The following is a 20,272-nucleotide window of genomic DNA, read 5'->3' on the forward strand; positions in this document are numbered from 1 at the left end:
AATACCGATAATGCAGTTGCCTACTATTATTATAAAGAAATATATAAAAATACGCAGCTTTTATATCTCCTTTTATATAAAATCTCAATATAATTAATGTTGTAGAATAAATTTAACTTTGTAAAAATTAAATAAATATACATCAAATAATTCAAAAAGCATTGGCAAGCATTATAATATATAACGATGTCAGGTAGAATGTTGGAACATTTGTCATATTAAAGAGTGATGCAATAATAAAAAAAGTTTTATTGTTATTAATTTATTTTCCTGGTAACAAGAGATAACAGCATTTTACGTTATAATTATGTCGCTTGATCGTCAGTTTTCGATAATCGAAATCACGTGAAAAACACACTTGCACTCCGCTAGCTAAAGTATATCGCTATGGAACTTTGACACTTGGATCGGTCGGTCAAGTAGAACAGTGTCATGGCGCGACAACAATGACCGAGAGTGCGTTACTCGCCGAGGAATTCAGCACGAAAGCCAGTATGTGGGGCGGATTTCGCTGTAACAGGGCTTTCGTGATACTGGTCCTGCTAAATGTCATCGCCTTCCAAAGCATCGTATGTGAGTGCTCATTTAATTAGCCCGTAATAGTCTCGCTTCTAGACAACGTGCGGTACGCCGCGAGCGGGACAGCCGCGTCTGCATGCGCACACGTCACATCGCGCGCATCACAGAGCCGAAGGCGCATTGATACCGTTTCGGCGCGCAATTTCGAAACGGAGTTTGATTGTTTTTGTGGCTTTTTTTTGTGCCTACTTTTGTGTACAGGGTAAACGGGTTTATTTATACACTACAATATTAATTATTAAACTCCTTTAGCTCTTTGTAGAGATTAAATAAAATATTTTTTGAACGGTAGAAAAAAATGATATATAAATTATATATATATATATATATATATATATATATAAATTTAACTAATACGAATTAGTTCTCTTAAATTAATACTTAATATATTATTATTATTATTATTAATATTAAGTATTAATTTAAGAGAACTAATTCGTATTAGCTAAATTTATATATCCATCTAGTACATATATAATTTTTTATTAGAATTGCTTTTTAATATATAAAATAATAAAGGAAATAAAAGCTGATGAACCTTAATATTCTTCTGGAAGAGGTAATTAGAATTTTCTACTACTATGCAGCGTATTTGAAAATTATAACTTTAATAATTATGACTCTAAATCCCCACTGAATAAAGTTTCTATTTCAAAACCAAGCAAGAGGGAAAAGAAAGAATAGTCAAGTAATTTCTATGCAAATTACGTCTGCATAGATTGCGGACAGGTAGCCTGTACAGTATAGTCATAGTTTATTATGCTGTTGAAGTCTTGGCTATATTTATATATTATACCACTACCACTCTCTTTCTCTAGACAATCAATTCTACGTGTGATGTCATACAGCTTAATCAAAGCGTGACTCATGGTTAATCATGAATATCATGAATTTGCATTCGATTTTAATAATGCCGATTAATTTCAGATTATCAAGAACACAAGAGATGGGAAGAGATAAGGTCCGAGTTGGAGCCGGTGATAGCGGATCTCCGGGATATGCAGGGTCTGACGTACAGCTTGTTGAGGAGATTGGAGGCGCACGGCCTCTTCGTCGAGAACATCCGCGGACGAGGGGACGATAATCGGCCTGTCATTTACGCGATCACGCCCACGTTCGCTAGGCCCGTGCAAAAGGCCGAGCTCACTCGACTGGCGCAGACGTTCCTCCACGTGCCCAACTTCCACTGGATCCTCGTGGAGGACGCGCCGCAGAAGACCGCTCTGGTCACCCGGTTCCTCGAGACCAGCGGTCTGATTTACACCCATCTGTCGGCGGCGACCCCGCCAAACTACAAGCTGGGCAGAAATGACCCAAACTGGAAGAAGCCGCGCGGAGTCGAGCAGCGAAACGCGGCCCTAAGATGGCTCAGGGAGAATCTCAAGCCGTCCGACAGAGGTGTCGTCTACTTTGCCGACGACGACAACACTTATTCTATTAAGCTCTTCCATGAGGTAAAGGCAGTTCGCTCTGAAAATTGATAGAATTCCTTGGATAGAGTCTACGGCTGAAATTTAAATTATTTTAAATTATTTTTGTGTCGCTATAATTATATCATTTCTTTTTCTGCAGTTTAAGAAATTTAATTTTTTATATATATGTAATAGAGAACGATTTCAATTATTATATTTTTCAAATATCTAGAGAACAAATGTCAAACCAATGGTTAAAATATTCTAAAAGTCTCAAACTGTAATCTAACACTATTACATATATCATAGTTTTTACAACAAATAATTCAGATATAATTATTGCTTTCAGATGGAGAAAACACAAAGGGTTGGCGTGTGGCCAGTCGGTTTAGTAGGCGGTTTAATGGTAGAGAAGCCCATTTGTGATAATGCTACTAAGCAGGTACTCGGTTTTAACGCAGCGTGGAAACCGGATCGACCGTTTCCACTGGATATGGCGGGATTCGCCATTAATCTCGAGTTGTTACTCAAGCATAAAGATGCATGGTTCTCGTACGACGTGCAAGGTGGTTATCAAGAGAGCGAGATACTGAGGCAAATAGTCACGAGGGATCAGCTGGAGCCATTGGCGGACTGTTGTACAAAAGTACCAACCGATCTATATCTGATATCTTCTCGACAATTTTTCAAGATGTCTCGATTTTTATGCGAAATTTTGTGCATTTTAGGTGTACGTGTGGCACACGCGAACCGAACCGCCGCAGTTAAACGTCGAGCAGATGTTAATTAAGAAAGGCAAACGTTCCAACGTCGGCATCGAGGTATGAAGAGGTCGCTCATTTCACGGAGCTGCTGTCGTCACATTAACTCAATTATTACAATAAGTTCGTTGACATCGATCTTAAGTATAGGATAAACTTTTACTTTCGTAAATACTCTTATAATGGGCCTTATATACATATACATACATATATATATATATATATATATATATATATATATATATATATATATATTCACACATAGAATAATAGTGCCATAGTGTATAGCTGCTTGTAATTGCGAACACAGTATAGGAAGGATAAAGAAATATTATCGAATAATTCCGACGACTTAACCGAATCTTAAAGAAGCATGTGATATCGCGGTGTGCTTTTTTTTGATTACCAACTTGCACGCCGTTGCCCCGATTGAATCTCGTTATAATGCGATTATTGTGTAATAAAATTTTTGAAGAAAATACAACAAGAGAGGCACGGGTTTTTCCATCTAATCATTCATCTCCGTTTGACCTTGAAAACATTTTTTTCACTTTTTATTCGAGAGCACGTGATTTCTCGTCGCGCGCATACAGAAAAAGCATACATAAAAAATACGCCTTACATCTACGAAACTTTAATATAATATAATATACTCGTAATAATCTCCAGATTGGAAGATGCGCAGTAATACTTTTTTTTTTTTTTTTTGTGGGAAGCTATATCTGTCAAGGATTATGACTTTTGGCAACGGATATAAAATAGCTAGGTGTGTACTAGAAACGATGACGCGTCTCGCCGATGCAAAAGTGTCGCGCGAATGTCCTGCGACTCTCATTTCTTTTTCCATATACATATACATCATTCTCATGTATAATATATATATATATATATATATATTTTTTATATATATATGTATTCATTGACTCTTACATACTAATAAGTACTATGGTATTTGGCAAATTCTGTCTTATGTAAAAAAAGCTACTCGCATGGAAAGCGTGTTCGAGGCAATATGTCAATTTTTGACATATAATATCAACAAAATGCAATGTTAGTGTTTGACATAAATGTACTCTTTGTTTTATATTGGATTCTGTACGCGCGCGCAAATGTAATATAATTTAAATAGTTGATATAATTTGTTGAATTTAATTTCAATGACATTTAATGATTTCTTTGTAATTTTAGAAAGACGCAGAGTGTAAATTACACTTGAAGCTAATCAGTGTTGATGATGAAAATTTTTCATTAGAATCGACAGAGTACTGGGAGCGAAAAAATGTTAAAATAAAACTCGGTAAAATTCATTGCACTTGATTGCACAGCGATCTGATGATGCAAATTTTCCGCGAGAGAATACGCTTTCCATGCTCGTGCATATAGTCTCTAAACCTACCAAGACTCTCTCTTAAGATTTATACTTCTTACAGTTAAGGGAAAACGTTTACAAGCATTTACAAAAACTTATCACATTTTTAACTGCGTTTCTTTCTGCAAAAGCCATCTTATACATTACGATAAGAGAATGGTATAATTTTTTTTGTTGCTTTACTCGCTATTATCAGATATAATTAATCATATATATGGCAGCTTTTCCGACATTCATTCTCGTATTCGGATGACTGGCCGAAAAAGTCCGACTGGCAAGCTTCATGCGTATTTCGATACTTGTCACGGTAAATGCCACCTGTATTTTGATAAACTATACATACAGAGAGACTTTTTTTTTAATGTCAAGGTAATACACATCGAGATCTCCGCGTCAGAAGTCTACTATAATTCGCGCATCGATTGTTTAAAACACTGTTCGCGAACGTTTCGGCTTCCTGTCACGTATCACGAATTCGAACAATCGCAACATGATAATAATCATATTGACTTCTGCAATAAAAATACAGTTGCAAGAATCGCCCAATTTTCATTTTACGACATGGCGTCAATTTTAATAAATAAATTTTTTTATTCTTTTAGAAATGAAAAAAAAAAAAAAAACAAGAATTTTCTAAAAAAAAGTAAAAAGAACATAAAAAAGCGAAAGACATTTAAGAATGAAAAATGAACCGTTCTTGCGCACATTGACAAGGTAACTAATAACATTATAAAAAAAAACATATATTTTAAATTATCACGATTAAAAAAAAAAAAATATATTTGAGAGCTTTTCTCACTCGAGGTAAAAGACATAAATGTACGAAGATGACAGATGTGCGAGATTTAAATAGAAATTCACTCATAACTATAGCGGACACATACACGATCGTAAGACTCAACAAGAACACGCGCGCATAACGATTGAATAGAATGAAATGGGGGGGGAGGGGGGAATTTGACATTTATCTTGAGCTGTTTGAACGACAATCGGTTATAATCGACTCCATCGATTTTTGACGTATAAAAGAATCAGTCTTTGGATTAAAAAGGGAAAAAAAAACAACAACACGGAAAGGATTTTTTTGCAACGTTACGATTGCGGAGTCTGAGATGTCGGGGAGTAAAAGTGCGCCAGCTTTGAAAGCTAATCGAAAGACACGGGATATGAGGTATGAGCGAAGGAAGAGAGATAATAGATTGTTCAAGAGGCTTATGTACAGTTCGAAGGTTGCTGCAAAATCGCGAGCAGACCTTCGTTTAAAAGGTGAGAGGAGAGAGAGAATGTGTTTCTCTGTTGACGCTTGTGGGATATACAAGAGCAACGTTCATACTCTCTTCAACGTTAATTCTGAAAATGGAGAGCGCGATCTTTTTACAGTCAGAGGCTTCATCTGCCCTTTTCAAATTCCTCAACGTTAGATTGTTATTAATCTTGACAAAAAGATTGACCACTACAGATCATAACTCTCCGTTTTCTCATTTCCTGTCAAGGATACCTCGATTCTCTCAGCGCTATCGGCACATTTACGTTCCGTTGAATTTACTGAACAAACTTCTCGTTCTTTGGAACTAAATCAATATTAAAAAAAAAAAAAAAAAAAAAAGGAAGAAAGAAAGAAAAAATCCAAACAATAGCGATGAGACAATCGCAAAGTTGCCTGACATGACGTTGCACTTACTCTATACTCCTTAAATGCAATATCTTCTTTCAGAAAGTGATTTCCTTTCCATCTTTTAAGCGCAACAGAGTACGACTTTTTGCGCGACTTTCTTCGTGAAGCCGCGCGCGACAAAGGGGGACGCGATATATACTACCCAGCGTACTAGACTGTGACAATCTAAAAGGTGCCTCGAAGCGTTCATCACTAAATCGGCCTCTATCAATTTCACGACGAATTTTTTTCTCTTTTTTGTACATTCCTCTCGCCGTCTTCTTCTTCTCGCGATTCAAGCGATCTACCTACTCCTCGTTCCCTTGCAATACGCTAAGTTACAATTATGTTCATAACTTCCTCCTAAAAAAACAATCACTACCAAGTTACATCTTGTTTACTTTGCACTCTTTTCATTTTCGTAAGCTATCGATTATCTGTGCTCCTTTCAGTGCTTATGCTTCGGCGAGTACACTGACGGGGTAAAAGAGAGAGTGCTTTTGCATTCACGAGAGGAGCCTTTAAACCTTTTAAACAGCTGACATATTCATTCGTGAAGACTCTCATTCTCTAACATTATTCTCAATCGATTTTCGCGATGATGATTAATTTATCAATTCTTTTCTTTATTATCTAAAGAGAATCCTGTCGAATGGTTGGAAATATGTCAAATTTTCCAAGGTTTGCTCGCTCTCTCTTTCCTGGTTTACCTTCGAAATTAGACGCGCAGTGAGAACTTTGCAACAAAGTAGTCGGCGAGGGACAAGTTCGCCAATAATGGCAAACGGCTTCGCAAGGAAGTGTAGGAACAGGCGGTACACGAGGGTGAGAGGCGTCGAAAGGGGAGAAGGAGAGGCGGGTCGGGCTGCGAAATCCGTGAAATCGCGCGCACATTTGGGCGTTCGGGAGGCAAAACGAAAAGCAGAGCTGAAAGCAACCGCGAGAGGCTCCGCGCGTCCGGGGAAAAATTCTGAGCGTAGCGACTCGCTAAAACCCCCGTCGTGCTTTCCGCGAGCGGGCTCGCGATCCGCTCTTTTTTCTTCTTTCCTTTTTGTCTGTTTGTTTGTTTGTTTGTTTTTTTTTCTTTTTTTTTTTCGAGAACACTTTAGCCAGAAACCGCGCTGCGCTTTCCGGAACGGGATTTACAATCTAGTACGCCGGAAGAATATCTAGACGGCCGAGTCCTTGCCGACGAAGCCGGTCTTGGAGATGGACCTCTTGCCGTCGAAGGTGATGGAGGTCTCCCGACGTAGTCCGGAGTCGATGATCGGCGTGATTTTCTTCTCCTCCTTCAGCGGCTCCTTCTCGTCTCTGGAAAAGCATCGAGTACAGAATTTGACACGTCGCACAGATTTTTGTCGAACGTCGGGTTAATTTCTAATACCGGGCGACAAAAAAAAAAAAAAAAAAAAAAAAAAAAAGAAAAGAAAAAAAAAAAGAGAAAAGAGAGCATGTCCACATATATATATATATATATATATATATATATATATATATATGCGGCGCGTGGTGCGACATCGAATATACACGTCAGGCATGCTTGTCACTCGCAAGGTGAGAGAAACGTCACAGCGAGAGACTATGCTTAAGGGGTACATGCCACCCCTTCCGAAAAATCTCTTTTTCGGAGAATCCGCGCTTATTACGGTTAAGAGTTGAAAATTTGCGCTTAAAAAACATGCACAAAGTACGTGAGAGATGAAAAAAAAAAAAAAAGACGTTTTCATAAAGAGAATTTTTCTTCCATATTTTTTATAAAGCTACAGTTTCATTGGAATCAAGTTTTTTTTTTTTTTTTTTAATTTTCCAACATTATTTTTACTAATTAATTATTTTAGCAACTCGTGTGCTTTGTACATGAGTCGCGCGAATTTTCTAGGATATGAAATTTATAAGCCACGATCGAATAAAATTCCTGTTAATTTTTTTCTTTTTTTTTTTCGAAATTATTCAAAATACCAGCCCCATTGAGCGAAATAGTGGTATACATATTTTCTCCATTTTCAAGAATCAAGCTCTCTCTTTCTCTCGCATTCTTACCTTCTCTTCTACGCATCAGAAATATGTAAAGAATTGCCTTTTTCTATCTGTCAATTTATACCACTATTCGTTCAAGGCGGAAAAGCTCGAGCTCTCGGTCACTGTAATGACATTTCGAATCATTATAGCGATCGAGTGTTTACTCGCACCGCCATTCGCGCTTCGTAGGCAGGTCGGGAAGAAAGAATTCGCGTGCTTGCCGTGCGAAATAGACTAATAAAATGAAAGAATGAAGAATGAGAAGTGAGCATTACTTTAAGTGTATCGTGCATGCTGCATGGCCAAAGCTCAGGCGAGTATCGGCGATATCTCTACGCGCAAAATTCAACAGAATTATGTATAAGGCTGCGTATTCGCTCGAGGGCCGAAATAATCCAGTGGACATAAATCCCGAATATTTCATAATCACAAATCGAGAATTATTTTCAAAATTCTACCTCATTTAGCAGAAAAATAAATCTACGAATCACAAAAGTATTCCTTTTTTATTATAACTCTCTTGTAAAGTTTTTTATCTCACATATAAATAAAATAAATAATCCGCAGCTCGCATGATTTTTATTTTACTTATTTTATAAGATTATAATTTTTCCCAGTTATATACGCTTTTATTTCGCTCCAAAAAGTGATAAACAAAACGTAGTCCATTAGACTGGTTGCTAACTCGTACAAATTATTCGCAACTCACTCCATATAGAAATTAAAAAAAAAAAAAGAGGGAGAGAGAGAGAGAAAGAAAGAATGTTCCATCAGCTAGCCACGAGCGAATACGCAGCCTGACGCAAGGCAAGAGTGTAAAAAAAAATCAACGTGTTGCAGAGTACGAAGAGTGGTTGGCGGCGCAAAGAATGCGTCGGATCGAACCGATATTTTCTCTCATGCTCATCAAATTCCCTTTGATGCGTATCGGGACTTCCCTTGCGAGACGGTTCATCCCCGAACGCCGCTGGGCGAATTCATCGTCACTGCGGGAAGTCAAAGAGAGAGAGAGAGAGAGGAGAGTCGTTGAAACAGAGAAAGAGAGAGAGAAGGAAACATAAAAAAAAGAAAAAAAGAAAAAAAAAAAAAAAGAGCTTCATGCAAAGTGGAAAGCCGTGTCGGAGCCCCTTCGTGAGGGGCCATGCTTCTTACTGATTTCGCTTATAGATCGTTTTCTGTCTTACATGGCAGTGTGTTTGACCAATCTAATGGTATTTTTTCCACTACCCGAGTCTTGGATGGCCGTGACCCCGGCGACATTGGCCATTTTTTGGTCGCAATACGGCAATGGAAACCGCCAACCGTAAAGACTACCGATAAAAAAAGAAAAAGAGAGAAATACGAGAGGAGTTAAAGAATGTTGTCGTCTCACTCTGTCTAGGCGGGCTACTCTCTTAAACACGTTTTCATATCGCGGCTCTACCACCGTCATCGCATCCCTCGCTATCCTCATGACAGATCGCGCGACATGTGACTTCGACAAATCACGCACATGCGTAAAACCAAGCGCGCGCGAAAAATTCGTGCAACACAATCGCGAGAACGCGCGAAAAAGCCAAATCGTATTTGAATTATTATCACGGTCGTGGGTGGAAGCTAAATGTAAGAGGAAAGAAATGTATCAACGAAAGTTCGACGACGGGTGCAAAGTTTCGATAACGCGAGATAAAGTAGCGCTAGACTTGCCAAAGCACAATGTATATAGAGTACATATGTAATAGTATGATCGAGATGCGGTGTATAAATTGTATATAGAAATATATTCAAAAAAAGAGTATCTTGTAAAATACATTTACATATCAAGTAGGTTCGAGATAAGAAACTCACCTGCCGAGCTTAGCGTCTTCCTCGTCCACTGGTTTCCGCCGAGATCGTTCGCATATAATGTAAATAATTCCTGTAACGCACAAAAAAACAAGAATGTATATTATATTATCAACATTATATTCAATATTATATTATCAATTAAAGCACGACATCAAGTCTTTTTTACAATTACTTAATTTTAATTTTTAATTACTTAATTTCATTTTTTTAAGTATATTTTTACTCTGTTTTTTGTTTTATTATTCGTTATTGTATAATTATTAATAATATTATTATATTGTAGAATTTATTCTATAATTTATTAATATTGTATTCAATAATATAATTTCGCTTTCTTCAATTTTTACACGCGACAAAATTGTACGTTTTATTGAAAGTCCAAATTGCGAAATAAATTTGAAATCCAGCAAATATATTCCTTATTACAAATTTTTATTATTTCTACGCAAATTTTGTAAAAAATTCTTTGATCTTCCAGTTTCTTTTTGTTCAAATTTCAGGTAAAGAAAATATTTCCAATTCAAGATAAAAAATATTTCAAAGATTTTTTGATACACTTTTCTCTAAAATAAATTTTTTATCACATGCGTTTTCTAATATTTTTTACTTCATACAGAAGGAAAAACAGAGTCTTTTAAGTTTGAAGTGCTAGATTTATAAATGTATTAAAAAAGCTAAATAACTTTTACAAGTATTTTTCGCCTGCATAAAATTTTCATTTTTTATCATTACAAAAACCATGTATTGCATATTCAATATTTCATTAAGACAAATACATAAATAAAAATAGGTATATATTTATAAGATATTTAATATTAAATTGTGAGTTTAAAATATATCTCAATAAATATGCATATATAATTTGCTTGGCTAGCTGATCGTTTATAACACGAGAGTAAAATTATATCAAAGAATTTTTGAAATTCCTTGAATCTCAATAAAATTCCACGAGAATTCCCTAATTTTTCCAGATACAAAAAATCTCTGAAAATTTCAGATTTTGCATGTTTTGCCACGAAGTAAATACCTATCCATCCTACATTATTTTCATTAGCCGCGTGCAATTCAATCGACATCAAAAGTGACATATTTAATCATAATGACTAGTATGGAGCTTCCAATAATTGAGTCATAACGCGATCAGCAAATAATTAGCGATGAAAATAACGACCATAATTGATACGATCATAATTGACAACGCGAGTTGTATATACTATGTACATATGTATGTACACACTCTCCCGTTATATCCACACAACGCGAGTGGAAATTTATCTCAATGATAGCGGCGAATGATTTAATGCTGGCTCACCTGTCTTGCGCACGCAGCAGAAGATGGCATCGATGATGATGAAGATGATGAATATCGTCGCGACGACAATGCCGATTACGGCTCCGCTCGTCAGCAACGGGCCCTGATGCTGGAGCACGCTCGTATCTGTACCTTGAAAGACGAGATAAAACCTAATCAAATTATATCCTTGTGCGCTTCAATATATATTTATATATATATATATGTATAATATATCGCAGTCCGTTAGTGCAAAAGCGATACGGAACGATGTTTGGTGATGACTGACAATCGACTGACACTCGAGAGAGCAAGATGAGACATGTTTTGGGAGAGAAAAAAAAAAAAACGTACTGGTATGTTTTTCCAAAAGATATATAATAGAATAGAGGCTTTATTTTATTGCTTCGTAAAAATAATTTAATCATCAATTAACACGAGAAAGTTATCAGCTGACTTTTAAAAGGATCTGTCAAAGCTCGAGATAAACATGATTAATATACGAGATGATTATTATCATGTACATCATTAATATAATTGTAACATTAACATGACGATGACTTGTTAGAGACACGAGTATAATTTTACAAGTGTAAATATACGTGGAAAAAAATTCCACGTATGCGTTGACATAGTAATTAAGATAATTAGTTCTCGAAAGAGACAAGTATCACTCGCGGTGTCGCATCACCAAACACGTTCCACGAACAATGATATTTTAGTCTCCTGAAAAGAAACACGATCTCGGCTGTGGGTTGTGTGAGGGCGAGAGAGGGGAAGGCGGGGGGGGGGGGGAGAGAAGATGCGGCAAAAATCCGTCTTTATCAAAGGAGGAAACCAAAAACCAGAAGAGGCAACAACAGCAAGACATACAAGTGATTGTCAGTTAAGGGAACAACACACAGAGCGTATGAGTGTGCTAGTAAATGGATGTGTGTTATATATGTGTGTGTTATGCATATACACATGTACGTGTGTGTATGTGGGTGTGTGTTACACGCTGGTTAATGGATCGCAATAATTAGCGCACTGCAGAGCGACAGAAAGAGACGGAGAAGAGTCTCGCCTCGTGAACACCACAACATGAGCCGTGCTAAAAAGCTCGAGGAAGGAGGGAGGAGAAGAGGGGGGGAGAAAAAGCTCATTCACTACCTCCCACACTCCCGACATATATATATATATATATATATATATATAAATATATATATATATATATATATTGTTAGTATCTACGCGCCACTAATCTAAAAGTGCTACCTCCACACAAAAAGCCCCTCCGCTGTAAGTGCCTCGAGTTTAGTTTTGTTTCACACACACATACATACATACATAAATACACTCACTTTCTGTCACTCGGTCCTCCTTTCTCTCTCTCTCTCTCTTTCTCACTGCCAATTTCCCACAGAGCTGTCAACTACGTTAGTTAGCGGCCACATCTCTTGCACTTGCTTGTACTTTAGGGGATATTTACCGTTGTTTTCGGCGGCGCGCGTCGCTTCCCGATGGTTTATTTTAATATGGATTAATAATTAATTGTAAAGTAACGAGAGGTGATGTGTATTTGTAAGCGAGAAAATAAACAAGACCGCCGAAGAAGAAACCATCTCAAATTGCGAATCGCGCGATCTCTCCTCCCTCATTCTCTCGTCTTTTCTCCTTCGCTTTTTTTTTTTTTTTTTTTTTTTTTTCATATCAAGAGATTCTGTAAACTTCAAATTTGAAAGGAAATTTCTCCGATATTGGTCGATAATTTTGACACAATTTGAAGGTGGCTTCTCCGCTGGCTCGGATTCGTTCATCCGTATCTCTTCTTTTTTTTTTCCTTAAACACTCACATATATTTTTACTTCGTTCCGTTATATTTACAATGTTGAATGTTTCGCACAGGGAAAGAACGAGTTATTACGAGCTTTATCCTCCTCATAAATACGAACATAGTAGGCACTAGGCTAGTACATATCCTTAAACGTATGTAAATGTTTTATCTATCTATCTATCTATCTATATATATTTTTATATATATATATATATATATATATATATATACGTTTGTACATATACATGTCGTGTATTTCGTAATAATAAGTGTATCCGAACGTGTATGTGTCTATGTATGGTGTGTAATAATAAACATACCCTTCGGAAGCTACGGGGGCGGAGAGCCGGCGATATCGTGTAATAAAAAATAAAAAAAAAAAAAAAGGAAGAACCATCGTAACCATCAAATGTCTCGTAAAAGCGTGCGGGAAACGTGGCAACGGCCGCGCTGAAATTCGATTTCGCATTCCGGTTTATTTTCAGTCCGTGCCTAATTCCGTGCCGGGCGCGATCATTCTTTAATCCCATTCTGGGACACAATCTGTGTGCGTATCTTCCGTAGCCTGAAATTTACTCCCCCTGTAGCGTAGGTACATAGATATTTTTTTCCCCCTTTCTTTCGCCGGAAACTGCGTTCGAAAAAAAAGAAAAAAAAGAAAAAAAAAAAAAGTACAAACGTATCGATAAAAAAAAAATTTTACGGGGCTTTTTTCTCTCTTCTTTCAGGAAAATAGTTTTTAGGTTTACTGTTTAAAATTTCGTCCGACATTTATCATTATTAAACAAGATGGAGAAAATTAATTAAGCTTCAAACTTTTCTCCTTCCACCAAAAGATAATAAAATAAAATAAAATAAAATAAAATGACTTCGGGATGAATTGATAAATTTAATTTCAAGAAGAAATGAGAATTCTCACCGTCTATTATCGAATGGTATCTCCTACGGTGGAGATATAATTTGCTGTAAAATTAAAGTACAACAAAAAGAGAGAAAGAACGAATTGCGAAAGGGGAAAAAGCGATTTTGACAACAATGGAAGAGTTGAAGCAGAGTCGAAACCATGTGCGCGTCCATCGGAAATAGATTCGCGGGCAGATATCGCGTTTATCTTTGCCTCTCTCTCTCTCTCTCTCTCTCTCTCCCTTCCATTGCGCGATTCCCTCGTCGATCCTCTCGGTTCTTATCCTCTCCCGACGCGGGCGAGGATGCTATTTATAAGCGGCAGCGGCGCCGGAGCTCCGAGAGGGTTCCACGAACAGATTCGCGAGCGAAGCTATTCGGGCGAGCCTCTTCTCTGTGTTTCCTTGTTTCTATCTCCCTGCACCAAGTCGCGAACGGTAGGTACTCGAGGATGGACCAGCCAGCGCATCAGCCAGCGCAAACACAGGGCCTCTCCTCTCGAGCGGTCCATTTGTACGCGCGCGCGCGCGCGCGGGCAGATTATCTCCGTAACGAGAAACACTCCAGCTGCTGCTGGGAAATTTCTTGCTTCAACATAGACACGTCCAGATTATGTGTATGCCCGGCGCGTATTATTTCGGCATCTCTCGAGGGACGGGGGGGGCGACGGGGCGACGGTTCTACCCTCTCGACGCGGTGAAAATAAATAAAAATAAAATAAAATAATGAAAAATTTGCTTTTGATAGCGGGACAGAGATTTTAATTTTTTGTCGCAAGATAAGATCGACGATAATGTCGGCGAAATTAATTTCAAGATCGCCAATTATCGAGGCTATATTTCTTCTCCCGAGAATGATCGTACAACTACTACTACTACTACTCGAGGAAGCGAATCGGCCGGAATAATCCCGTGTTTCCTCCGCTAATTGATTTTCCCCTCGCCCATCGCGTGCTCGAGATGATGACGACTCCGGTGCTCGAAGCACCTCGGTCCCCCGGGTGAAAGCAAACGCTCGCGCGCCGAACAATGAGCCGTCGTCGTCATCGTCGGCGAATAGAGCATTTATACGCTCGCAATTTATCCGGGGGGGGAGGGGGGCGCGAGGGATCGATCTCCTCCACGAAACAAAGCCGACGCGAGACAATCCCGGGTTCAAGAATCGATCGACTCGCCGGAGAATCGTCCTCGGTTTGAGTTTCCTCCCCGCAGATGGGAGGGAAAAACAAACGCAATACTCTCGTAATTAGTCGCACGTCGCGAACAATCGCGCGGAAAGGGCCATTTTTGTATAACATCGTGCATAGATGAAGGGTTGCTAAAAATCTGACCGTCTAATTTCGAAATTAAAAGAAACGCGGCGCGTCTGGAATGGTAAGGGGATGCTGGATTGCCGACCTAACAAAACAATATATTTTCTTAATATAAAAGTTGCAATTTACATGCATAAAATAAAATAGCTTCTTCGGGGTCAGAATTGCATGAAAGAATATCTGTGAACTTTTAGAAACGAGCGAAAATGTTTTTACGGCAACAACATTTTCTGTAACGAAATTTGTTTCATCTAGGCTTCCAAGCTCATTTCTAAAAGTGCACAGATATTCTTTCATGCAATTCTGACCCCGAAGAACCTATTTTACTTTATTCATATATATTGCAACTTTTATATTAAGAGAATACATTGTTTTGTTAGAACTCGGTCGGTAATCCAGCATCCCCTTAACGAGATCAACAGTAATTCGTACTCGCAGATAGATAACGCGATAACTGATTTTACAGCGCGTTCCGCTTTCCGAGGAAAGTAGATTGGACTAGGGCCGAATTGTGTTCGGCGCAAAGCCGAAATGACGGAAGAGGCCCGGAGTCTCTCTCTCTCTTTGTGTGTCGGAGTTCGACGGTACCAAATCGATACCATATAGTCTACTTCGCTATTGCAATTCCACCGGGATCCTTTTAGCGAGACAAAGTGCGAATTTCCGTTGACCGGTTACGAGCGCGGGATTCTCCTGGCGGGCGATTTTCAGCCGGAACAGAGGAAAGCTCTGCTCTCGTCGAGGAGCACCCCCTTTCGGCAACTATCTTCTCTCTGCCCCGCCCGCCCCCTCCCTCTCTCTCACGGCTGTGCTGTTCATTGTCGACATTGTCTTAACGATTTTAAAGCTTTCCGCCCGCGAATCCGAACGGCTTTAAAGCTTTCTCCGCGAAAAGCGCCTTTCATTCGTTTCCGAAGTTGGGCGACATTGTTGTCACGGGAGGATAAAACAGCTGACTGATTGTCATTGTTGTCATCTCGTGAAACTGATTGTGAGTTTAGTGGAATTTTCCTGGCTTATTCGACACTGTGTGTATGGACTGAAGTCGTGGTCCATCTATCACGTGTGTATCTGGATCGCGATGTGTTTCGCGACTCGAAATCTCGGTACATATATCGACATTCGCGTTATCAATACATGTCGATACCCTGAAGCCAGATTGTTCAATCACCAGTTTACACCACTTTTATCTCGGAAAGATAAGAAGTCGAAGAAGAAGAGATTCAACTATCAACGTGATAGATTTCCTTCTCTTCTGCTATCTTTTCCCGTGAAATAAGATTCTTATTTGGTCAGTCTGGCTTCGAGATATCGAGATTCGGACGTTTGTTAGTACGACCACGTGGCGATCTCGATTAAAAGTTTGCTGCGAACGCGTTCAATGGGTATCTCGGTTCACTATATATGACATTACCGATCAGCTGATGTTATTCGGTACAATCGGTACAATAATTAATATATCTATAAATCGGATTCTTAAGTTATATTCGCCTATGTTATACATGGTCCATCTCCGCTTTAATCGTGCCTTTCAAATTTTTATGACAGAACAAACGCGCGAAATTGATCTTTCATATAGCGCAAATTTAATCGCGGCTAACTTTTACTTAATATTTTCAGCATTAAATATATCTCGCGGTCGAAATGAGATTCCTGCTGAAATAGAGTCTACTCAAAATAAATGGTATAAAATAGCTCTTTTCTCTTTCTCGCTTCCGGAGCGTAATTCATTTTGCAGGATTTTTCGGCAAAACAGCAATCTTTTTATATTCTCGTTACGCGAAAACTCAATCTCCGATAGAAAAGAATCCGTCATATCAAAAATCTGATACATCCAACGTCGAGAAACTCGCCAACTCGAGTTCTCCACGAAATGGGAACACCCGCCGAGTGAAACTCGGCGATATCGCATCGCTAAGGTAAAGAAGAAAAAAAAAAAAAAACAGAAAATAAGGAAAGAAAGGAGGGGGGTGGTAGGGAAGGAGGGGTGGGGGGATGGTAACGATAACAAAGCGCATGCCATGCGTTGTGGGCTAATATCTAGAAAACCCAGGCATTTGCGAACAGACAGTAAAAGGGGAACGAGAAAAGATACGGGTCGAAGACCTCGTCACATCGAGATCGATCTCGTTCGGTGCGCGTTTTTCACGCGAGCCTCGCGAGGGAGGCGGTCGCGATAATGCGTGTACGTATATGTGTATATGTATGTATGTATGTATGTATGTATGTATATGTGTGTGTGTGTGTGTGTGTGTGTGTGTGTGTGTGTGTATGTGGCTACAGGCACTTGAGGTAAAAGAGACCGCCCGCGCGTTCCGGATACGACCAGGCCTTCGAGATCGAACCGCGCTCCTTTTGTAGTCTCTTATCCAGGGATCGAAACCGCATAATTCCGTCGAGTTCAATTTCCGACACGAAAGGATAAAGTACTTTAACCTTTTAAACTTCATTGATCGGAATAATATTGTGTTATATTGATAGACAAACGGAAGCGTTTTATTATAATTTATTACGAAAGCTACGAGTATTCGTCATAATTTCTTGTCGTTTTTTTTTTTTTATAGTCCTGTAATTATGCGAAAAAATTTTCTTACAGACCACAATAATTTAATAAATCGACATTAAATCGCTCTCGATCCCTGTTCTCATCTCGCCCGAGAGAGATTAGTGATTAATTACGACAGTGATAATTAGTCGGCGATAAATGGCGGCTACTGTCGGTAGCGGCGGTTATGTAGAATTACATAAGAGAAAAACTACGGCATAATAATAATAAATTTATATTGTAAATGTAATAAGAGAATCATATAATCGTAATGATATCGCAACACACAGATCATGCGCACACTAAACACGTATCTGAAAAACTAGTCAAGCGAAACTAATGACTGTACGAGCTTTCCCAGAAAGTATAAAAAATTAAACAAAATCAAAGGCAAGAGAGGAGAGAAAAATCATATGCAATCACACTGAAATCAATCCAACTGAAACAAATTAAAAAAATTAAATTGCCAGTCTGCCAGTCGTGTGAGTCTTCGTATACGTGCGGACTCTCTCAAATTTTGTCGCGCGATTAATTCTAGAACTCGACCGTAAAATCAAACACGAGAATATTTGCATAATTGTTTGCAACGAGATTACCACTCCAAATATAAATATAATGAAGAAACGTCGTTCTTCAGAAGCAGAAAAAAGTTTGACATACATACTTTATGTACACATTAAATAGCCAAATAATCAGCCGTTTTAAAATATAGAAAAAAATATTTAATCTCTAAAATAAAAATAAAAAAAAGAAAATTTTTAAATATAGTTCGCGGTTTAAATAATTTTGTGTTAAAAATGTAAACAAATGTCTCTCGCTATTTCAAGTTTCTATGTTCGCGCTGTTGCATCGGGTTCTAGAATTAAAATTCCCGGGTCCTCCCGTGTGCGTGACACGAGGACTTCCGCTCGCACTTCCGTGTGAAATTCTTTAGCTAGCAAAAGAATGTCACGCACGGATGCGAGTCGCGAGACACGAGAGAGGTATCGTCGACTCAAGCAGGAAAATGCCTCGTCTGTCTCGATAAAAACGGATTTTTTTTCCTCCCCCCACCGCAGAGGATATATAATTTTTATCGCGTTTCTTATGCATTATATAACTCGATTAATAATCTTTTCTTTTTTTTTTTTTTTTTTTCCCCCGACAGCCCCCATGATGGATGAGTAGTCCACAAGTTTCCTTAATCGCTCTATTGTTCCTCTCTCTCTTCCTTCTTATCTCGCGTTCACCCTTATCGTCTCCTCAGAACGTTTATTATCAACTTTCTCTCTCTCCCTTCGGGAGAAAAAAATCAGATCGTCTAAAATATCTAAAATTATCCGGCGTATATTAATTAATCGGCAAACTCGGTAAACGGTTTCTGGTGCTCCGATTGCGGGCATTCACCCAAGTGCTACATTCGTATTCGCGTGCGTGATTTACGAGTCGTCGCGATTCTAATCGCGACTGCTCGCCTCTTAATATCGACTTTTCTCTTTCGTCGTCGGGTTTGCGCGTAAATAGTTGGCAATTGAGGGCAGTAGCACTCTTATACCTGCCTCGCTACCTTATACTCTCACGCTCGTATATATTGCCGGACGTCTATTCGATAAATCGTTCGCGCTCGAACCGACTTGTGTGTATATATATAATATATATATGTAGATGGGAAGCACATTCTTCTTCGTTTTGTTTCTCTTTAATTATCGCTATAATATAATACCACATACAAAAGTTCGTAAACTGCAAGAACCCGACGACTGGACGTCGTCGGAGCGTTACTTATATAAATACCTTAACTCTCTCCGTTAAAACGTGGAGATCGATCTGAATCTTTAATTAACAAAATAAAAATTACGACGCGAAGTGTCATATATAACTGAGATACAATAATAATATATATATACGTTATCATTTTGGTCACGTGAGTTTTTTTTTCTTTTCTGTTTTTTTTCTTTTTTTTTTTTTTTTTTTCTCGCACCACGAACAGGTGAGCGCGCACCCGTCACTTATACAAGAGTCACCAAAGAGTAATACAGCCTTAGCAGCACAAAATCCGGAAAGGAAAAGAAAATGAAGAAGGAAAAAAAAAAAAAAAAAAAAAACGTACCAGCACGTTTACACTTATTATAGTGTGAGAGCGCATTTAACAAATAATAAGCATAAATATACGCTTCGCTTCGCGGGTCTTTCTCTCTCTCTCTCTCACTCTCGCTTCTCTTATAAAACCCTACTTAAACGCTATTTCTCGGAATGTAACCGGTGATTCTTTTTTTCCCCCGTCTCTCTTCGTTGTTGTCGATCCTTTATTATACTACAAGTGGATGTAAATGAACGACACACAATATATTATTACGTGTGTGTTATAAATGTCGCGCGATTAACTTTCGTCGTCGTGTCTCGCGCGAATGTCTTTTCTAGCTTCGAGCTATCCGTGAGATTCGTGCTAGTTATTCGAACGAAACACGAGATTCGCAAGGAAATCACGAATGATTGTGTGTTATATTAATAGAGCGTGTGTGTATCTATCTATCTATCTATCTATCTATCTATCTCTCTCTCTCTCTCTCTTTTTTTTTTCTTTCTCATCTCCATCGTGGTGTCTCTCGCTTGTACTGTCGACGAATTCGCCTCGCCTTCGTTCACGCGTGCGTTCAATGACGGTTCACGAGGATTAGCGACTCTAAATGGCTAGAGATAGGAGCATTACTGCTGCGGCAATGGCGGCCACGGCGATCTTGCAAGTATCACCAGCACCAGTTAATACTGTGTAGTCCACAGTGATGCCCGCAGATTCTGAATGGA

The 20,272-nt window shown here is 38.6% G+C and overlaps 2 protein-coding genes across 5 annotated transcripts in view; one reads left to right on the top strand and one right to left on the bottom strand.

The window, feature by feature from the left end:
• The first annotated feature begins 262 nt into the window (after positions 1–262).
• On the top strand, positions 263–5,727 carry Glcat-i (Glucuronyltransferase I). The gene is made up of 4 exons (XM_072900232.1): positions 263–573; positions 1,507–2,033; positions 2,341–2,637; positions 2,720–5,727. The coding sequence occupies exons 1-4, from the start codon at positions 447–449 to the stop codon at positions 2,816–2,818; spliced, it is 1,050 nt and encodes a 349-aa protein (XP_072756333.1). The 5' UTR covers positions 263–446; the 3' UTR covers positions 2,819–5,727.
• Positions 3,274–20,272, bottom strand: part of Fas2 (neural cell adhesion molecule fasciclin 2) — a 110,189-nt gene continuing 93,190 nt past the window's right edge. For 2 of the 4 annotated variants that reach the window (XM_072900227.1, XM_072900226.1), the window contains 4 exons: positions 10,934–11,065; positions 9,622–9,691; positions 8,979–9,104; positions 3,274–7,086 (listed from right to left, as the gene is read on the bottom strand). In XM_072900227.1, coding sequence (XP_072756328.1) covers positions 6,945–7,086; positions 8,979–9,104; positions 9,622–9,691; positions 10,934–11,065 — 470 coding nt within the window. In that variant the 3' untranslated portion in view covers positions 3,274–6,944. Of the gene's footprint in view, positions 7,087–8,978; positions 9,105–9,621; positions 9,692–10,933; positions 11,066–12,274; positions 20,264–20,272 lie in introns of those variants that run through there. The other 2 variants (XM_072900228.1, XM_072900229.1) reach the window with 2 other exon arrangements.

Source organism: Anoplolepis gracilipes, chromosome 10, assembly GCF_047496725.1.
Source record: "Anoplolepis gracilipes chromosome 10, ASM4749672v1, whole genome shotgun sequence".
Classification (NCBI taxonomy): Eukaryota; Metazoa; Arthropoda; class Insecta; order Hymenoptera; family Formicidae; genus Anoplolepis; species Anoplolepis gracilipes.